Source organism: Triticum dicoccoides, chromosome 6A (genome assembly GCF_002162155.2).
Source record: "Triticum dicoccoides isolate Atlit2015 ecotype Zavitan chromosome 6A, WEW_v2.0, whole genome shotgun sequence".
In the NCBI taxonomy this organism is placed as follows: domain Eukaryota; kingdom Viridiplantae; phylum Streptophyta; class Magnoliopsida; order Poales; family Poaceae; genus Triticum; species Triticum dicoccoides.
The window spans coordinates 379,195,557-379,202,470 of record NC_041390.1 but is presented as its reverse complement, the minus strand read 5'-3'; the positions used below and the strand labels follow the sequence as shown (position 1 = coordinate 379,202,470).

The 6,914-nt window shown below is 46.7% G+C and overlaps 1 protein-coding gene across 1 annotated transcript; it reads right to left on the bottom strand.

Moving 5' to 3' along the window:
- Positions 1-631: 631 nt before the first annotated feature.
- Positions 632-2,371, bottom strand: LOC119319190. Its single transcript, XM_037593675.1, has 6 exons — positions 2,203-2,371; positions 1,740-2,117; positions 1,485-1,649; positions 1,330-1,392; positions 1,122-1,234; positions 632-672 (listed from the first exon to the last, which is right to left on the bottom strand). The coding sequence occupies exons 2-5, from the start codon at positions 1,755-1,757 to the stop codon at positions 1,124-1,126; spliced, it is 357 nt and encodes a 118-aa protein (XP_037449572.1). The 5' UTR covers positions 1,758-2,117; positions 2,203-2,371; the 3' UTR covers positions 632-672; positions 1,122-1,123.
- Between the last annotated feature and the right edge of the window lie 4,543 nt (positions 2,372-6,914).

Genomic DNA, 6,914 nt, shown 5'->3' with positions numbered 1-6,914 from the left:
TGGCCGATGGCAAAGCCTGAGGAACGGGGTTAGCCACGTTAGGAGGCTAACGGCGTGCTTTGCCATCAGCCAGCAGATGGCAAAGGCTGCAGGCTCTTTGCCATCTGCCAGCTGATGGCAATGGGTGCAGGCTCTTTGCCATCGGCCAGCTGATGGCAAAGGATGCATGCTCTTTGGCATCCGCCAGCTGGTGGCAAAGGATGCAGGCTTTTTGCCTTCCGCCAGCTGATAGAAAAGGATGCAGGCTCTTTGCCATCTGCTGGCTGATGGCAAAGAGAACAAATAGGCCAGACGAGTGCTTCATAGGTTGCTGCCACGTGGCCTCTTTGCCATCTGCCAGCGGATGGCAAAGCTCTTTGCCATCAGCCAACAGATGGCAAAGTGCCTATATTGCCTCATTTAATTTTGTTTTTTCTTATATCAATTCATTTCCACAGAAAATCAAACATAGATATATATATGACCAATATAGCATATTCAACACATATTACCAATAGCCATGAACGCAAATATATCCAGCACATGTTACCAATAGTAGCAAGTTTCATCCATACATATACATAGTTTCATCAATATTACACAGTTTCATCATAGGTAGCAAGTTTCACAAATCAAAACAAAAACTAAAGACAAGCACTCCATCAACCCAAGCTTCCGTGATCTGAAGCAAATCTACAAAATGGGAAAGAAGAAAGTTAGAAGAAGAAGACAAGAATAAGAAGATTATTATGATGCAACTAAAATGTGAAGATTATTATGATGCAACTTATATCTGTAAAATAGGTCATTTTGGAGCTAAGTATGGTTATTATGTCATTTTTGAGCTAGCTAAGCATACTAAGTCATTTTGATGTAAAAAATGCTAAGTAAGGTCATTTTGGAACTAAGCATATATATTATGTCATTCTAGAGCTAGCTAAGCATATTAAGTCATTTGGAGGAAAAATGCTAAGTATAGGTCATTTTAGAGCTATCCTAGGTTAAATAGGTCAATTTTGAGCTACCTAAGCATATTAAGTCATTTTGGAGGGAAAAATGCTAAGTATAGGTCATTTTCGAGCTATGCTAGGTTAAATAGGTCAATTTGGAGCTAATTAAGCAAAGCACTTGGCAAAACTTACCGTCAACCCGTAGGTGAAGGATCGGGGTTCTTGCTCGCGGTAGTGGCAGACAGAGGAGGATCGGGGTTCTTGCTCGCGCCAATGGCAGACGTCGATGCTTGTCGGGAGTTATGCTGCACCAAATGAAAGATCATTTGCAATGTCTCGTTAGCATGATGCAACTGAAATGTGAAGACTAATAAGTAATGTCCATTCAAATGAAACTCACCGTGTCCGCCGGAGCAATGACTGGCATCGACGAAGGGGTCTGATTGTTCTTCTCGCACATGGACTGCAAATTTGGTTTTGACGAGTCAGTCATATTAGTTACTAATGAAAGGAACATTGCGTGCATGATTTAGCTAATATGTAGAAGAAACTTACCGCGAAGAGCTCGTATATGGCCCGGTTAGCCATGTCGTTCCGGTTCCTCTCCTCCTCCAAAAGCCTAGCCGTCCTCTCCTCAGTCTCCCTCTCCCTCGCCGCCACTTGCCTCTTTTCCTCTGCCAGAAGCTCCTGGGTCTTTGCTCTCTCTTCCTCAATAGCAGCCTGCAAAACCACTCCTTTTTAGCATTGTAATCATCGACGGCCGCACACATAATGTAATGGAGGAAAGGTATCTGATTCTGTATAACTAACCTTGATTTCGAGATCCATTGGCCGTGGACGAGGCCTTATCTCAGGATCGGAGCTCGTCTGGCGCCTCTTGATCTACGGGAGAGTGCTAGTACAACGTATCAGTCCATCCCCAATGGCTAACAAGCCATGGTACCTCCCGCCACCAGATATCATCACCAGCTCTAGATAAATAGGCTGGCTCGGGTTAAAGTCCGGCCCTATCCTCGCCTTCCCCTCATCTCTGTACCTTACGAGCTTGTTGTGGGAGGCGCGGTTGGTGAAGTTATTTGGATCATCGAGATCAGACTCAGAGAATGCCTTGGCCTTCTTATACGGGGCACTATGGGCCATGTCATATTGGTCGAACAGCTCTGGCACATCCGTCTTGTTGTGCTGCGCCTAAAAGAGAGGAACAAAGTATTAGTTAAGGGCTCAAGCTAGCATGAAGACTGAATTTGCATGAAATATGAAGCAAACCACATACCAAGTTATCCCCGTACTGATATAGGTTGACGCTGCCTTGATGGTGTGGCACACCGCTTATTTTGCCACGTCGATCCTTTGCATTGTTGTGGGTGGATAGCCATTGGGGAGAGCACTACTCATCCACCAACGCCTCCCAACAATCCAACCTATCCGCACACTATCTCGGGGGCACCTAAGTTAAGTAAGAGAAATTTGAGAGCTACGCCTACGAATCAAATCAAGAAAACTAAATACAAGGCCTTAAGAATAGGTAATTACCTTCATGTAGTTCTCCTTACTCAGATACTTCGTGCGGCACCTCGCCTTGGACATCCTAATACCAATCGAGGCAAAGTAGTCTCGAGTAGCCTGCGTCCGAGCCCCGTTCCGCCAGTTTTGAAGTAGCCGCCTACACTCGGCTTCGTTAACCTGAGTCACGGCCTCCTTCTGTCCCTCAGCACACCTGTAAAAGGTCTGCAATCAAACAAGAAAACACGGATTAGTACAATCACTAGGGTTGCCAATCAAACAAGAAAACACAACATAGATGAGAGAGGAAAAATTACCCAAAACGTCTGGATCACAACGTCGGCCACCATGTGGCACTCGACACTGCCGATCCTCTCCCCCGGCAGGGCCGGGGCAGCCAAGTAGTGCTCCCAGGTCATTCCTAGCTCTGGATCCTGGCCTTCACCGGGCAACGTGACCCACCCCGGGAAGCTCTGGCGACAAATCACACCAAGGACTGTGTTGGGTCTGCGGAGACCACGATCGTGTTTCCAAAACCTGCAGTATGACAAGGCTTACGCATTAGGTATTCAAAGAAACGTGAAGGCAAAAGGTTAAAAAAAGAGTAAATGCAGTTACTTCTTCCCATCAGGCGTAATCAACCACCTCTGGTTAGGGGTCGCCGGGGTGGGCGGGAGCTTTGTACCACCATGCTGGTAGACATTGCCCCCCTCAACCAGCTCACTCTCACTATAGCTATCAGAACTATAGCCACCCTCGTCACCATTAGCATGGCCACTCGACTCCGGCCAGTCCCCCAATCGGTTCGGCTGCGACATAGCCTGGTCCAGAGTCTCGTGGGGCGGAGCCTCAGGGACCGGAGTCTCGTGGGGTGAAGGCTCGTCGGCCCGAGGCTCGTGGACCGGGGTCCGAGATGGGTCCACCTGAGGCGGCTCCATCTCAGACGGAGCAGTCCTGTGGTCAGGTGAATCAGCTGAGGGTGGCGGCGAGGAAGGCATACTGGCAGCCTTCCTACCTCTCCCGCCGCCACGTTCATCTCTACTAGCCTTCTCCTTCTTCCCACCGACCTCTCATGGCCAAAGAAGAAGCGACCGCCGGTGGTGTCTTCATACTGAGATCTAGCGCTTTCCGGAGGGTCTGGGGTGGAATGGAACTACCCCTCCCACCACGCGCCGAGGAAGGAGCCTCGGAGCGCTCTCGACCCGCGCCCACCATCTGTCAGCACCTGCAATGACAAAGAGTAAACGAAATTAGTACAACATAAAAAAAGAATACCTGACATGAATAATAATATGTATATAATTTAAGTGTATCATCATCATGAATATAAAAAAATGGAATACCTAACATGAACTATAATATTAATCTTCATCGTCTATATATGCTTCGGGGTCAATAAATGCATCATCATCATCATCACTATCAGTAATGACGTGCGCATCATCATCATCAATAAATGCATCAACATGTGGAAGGCCTCCTTTACGTAATTGGTCAAGCATTGACAGGTCATCCGCAGCAGTAACCTCTTCTTGTTCTGGCTCTTCTTGTTCTGGCTCTTCTTGTTCCAGCTCTTCTTGTTCCGGCTCATGCTCAGATTCGCTGTCGCTGTCTACTTCAATGTTCTAGGGTGAAGTAGAGCGGTTCTTGAAACGTTTTTTGGAAAAACATGTTTCTTGGAAGAACTCTCCTTCATATGTGTCTGGGTTAATGTGAGGTTCATAATCCTCTTCATTGGGGGGAGGTGGTCTAACATGTGGCGGCACATCATAAACGACATCCCAACCATGAGATTTGGATCACTTTGGCAGGCCCACGATAGATAGGAAACTTGGGTTGCCTGTTGAGCCGTAATATAGGCATTACCCGCTCAAGCCATATGTGCCAATCATGACCCTTGAGACAAAATATTTTTAATTTTTCAAGGCTCGCTCCCCTCTTTAGATTCGCTGCGTACCCAATGGGGAACATCAACTCCTTTTTCACCCACATGATAATTTCCCTCATGTCTGGCCTTCCAAGATTGAACCATGCCTTTGGCTTCGCCCAGTTCTTCTTTCCTTTCGGTTGTCGCATGTTTTGTAGCGGTCTATCACATAGAGCCTCCTGATCGACTCTAGCCTTAGGATTATCCTTTGTTTTCCCCTCTATGCCGAACAATGTACCAAAGAGGGCCTCGCCGACATTCTTTTCAGTGTGCATCATGTCGATGTTGTGTGGGCAAAGGAGGTCTTTGAAGTAAGGCAGATCCCACAAGCATGTGTTGTGAGTCCAGGCGTGTTCCAAATTATACCCCTTGAAATACTCTGGGCGCTTTGGAGCCGGCTCGAGAGCGTTTAACTAATCTAGGGTCTGTTGGCCTGTCAACGCAGGTGGTGCAGAGTTTTTGATAACTCTACCTTTTATGAAGTTCTTCTTGTCTTTTCTGAACTTATGACGAGGATCCAAGAACTGTCTATGCATGTCGAAGCAAGAAAACTTGCCACCCGCCTGCAACCGACGAAACTCAAGAGCTGCCTTGCATGTGGGACATGGGAACCTACCATGCACACAACAGCCAACGAATAGCGCATATGCCGGCAAGTCATGCATCGAGTACATGTACCACACATGCATTAGGAAGTTTTTTGTAGCGGCGTCGTATGTCTTGATCCCATTATCCCAAGCTTCTTGCAATTCATCCTTAAGCGGCTGCATGGACACATTTATACTCTTCCCCGGATAGTTGGGCCCTAGAATTATCAACATTAGGAAAATGTTATTTCTTTGCATAATCTGTCCGGGAGGGAGATTGAGTGGAATGACAAATACAGGCCAATAGTTGTATTGGGCTGCCATCATACCAAACACGTTGAACCCATCCGTGCTTATGGCGATTCGAGGATGCCTTGGATCTACCACTTCCACACAAAACTGTCTGATGTGTGTACCAACATCGGCTCCCCATCTGCATCCAGTTTGGTTCTTTTGCCCAATTTGTGCCATGTCATCTGTCTGGCCGTCTCTTCGACCATGAAAAGACATTGAAGTCTTGGTATGATTGGCATATACCGAAGAACATTAACTAGGATTTTTGTCTGACTCTTCTCACCCATACCGTTCTCTGCCACAACATACCTGGAAGACTAGCAAACGGGACAATACTTCAAGTCCGCATACTCAAGCCTAAATAAGGCACATCCTTTCTCATAGGCATCTATCTTCTCATAGGACATCTTAAGTACACGGAGGATTTTGTCTGACTGGTACAGGTTTGCAGGCATTACATGGCCTTTGGGTAGAAAGCGTCCAAATAGTGTCATGATCGCGCCGTAGCATTCTCTGCCCAAGTTGAATTGAGCCTTTAGAGCCATTACTTATGTGATGGCATCCAGCTGACAAAGCTCAGTGTGCTTGTGGAGAGGACGTTTCGAAGACTCCAACATATCATTGAAGGCCTTTGCAGATTCCTCCATCTCATCATCTGAATCCCGAGCATCATCAAAGTCTTCCACCATGTCTTCCATCCCGGTTCCATGCTCGTCGGTGCGACGACGGCCCTCCTCAGCTCTGGCACGTTGGGCAGACTCACCATGAAATGTCCAGACCGTATAATTAGGCGTAAAACCCCACTTCTACAGGTGTTTGATCATTTCAAACTCTGACCTCTTATGATACTTGTCACACTCGACACAGGGGCACCAGGTTTGTCTCTGTCCATTTGCAAATGCGACTCTCACAAACCCCTTGGTTTTTGTTATCCATTCTTGGGTCATGTCTTTCTGACTAGTGTGACCGTTGTACGTCCACGCACGATCACTCATATTGCCTAGCTACTAGACACACAAGAAATATATACATAATTCAACAAACCATATTCATCAGTTAATAGAGTTTGTCAGTTTTATTACGTCCATGCAACCTAGACGCTAATAGGTAAAGATAGGTTCTAATCCCACCCGAGTATGTGTAGATTGGGTTCGTTTTCCCATGCTCTACTCCGGATCCGACGCAAAATTTCGGCATCACCTCCCCGTTGTTCTCCTCATACACGTCTCCGCAATAAACAAAGAGGATGTGTACCCGGAGAACAATAGGGAGGCGCTGACGAAATTCTGCATTGGATCCGGAGCAGAGCATATAGGAAAACGAACCCAATCTACACATACTCGGACTTTCCATGGATAACGTTGGACAATTCGAAAGAATCACGGTTATAGAAATGCAAATGCATGCATATTTATAGATGTAACCCTTTCGAACGGGAGACGCATAGTGGTCACACATACTGATGATTCAACCTACCTACTGCTAGCATGTTTTGTCGGCACGAAGACCGGAATATAACAAATGATTGGGGGAGGAGGAGATGTCATTTGTGCTCACCAATGAATGCCAGGGCGGAGCTTGTTGAACGCACGGGGAGGTCGTCGAACACCAGACCCTTGCAACGACGAAACAACTGCACATTAAAATCCACCCGATCAACACAAATATATATGA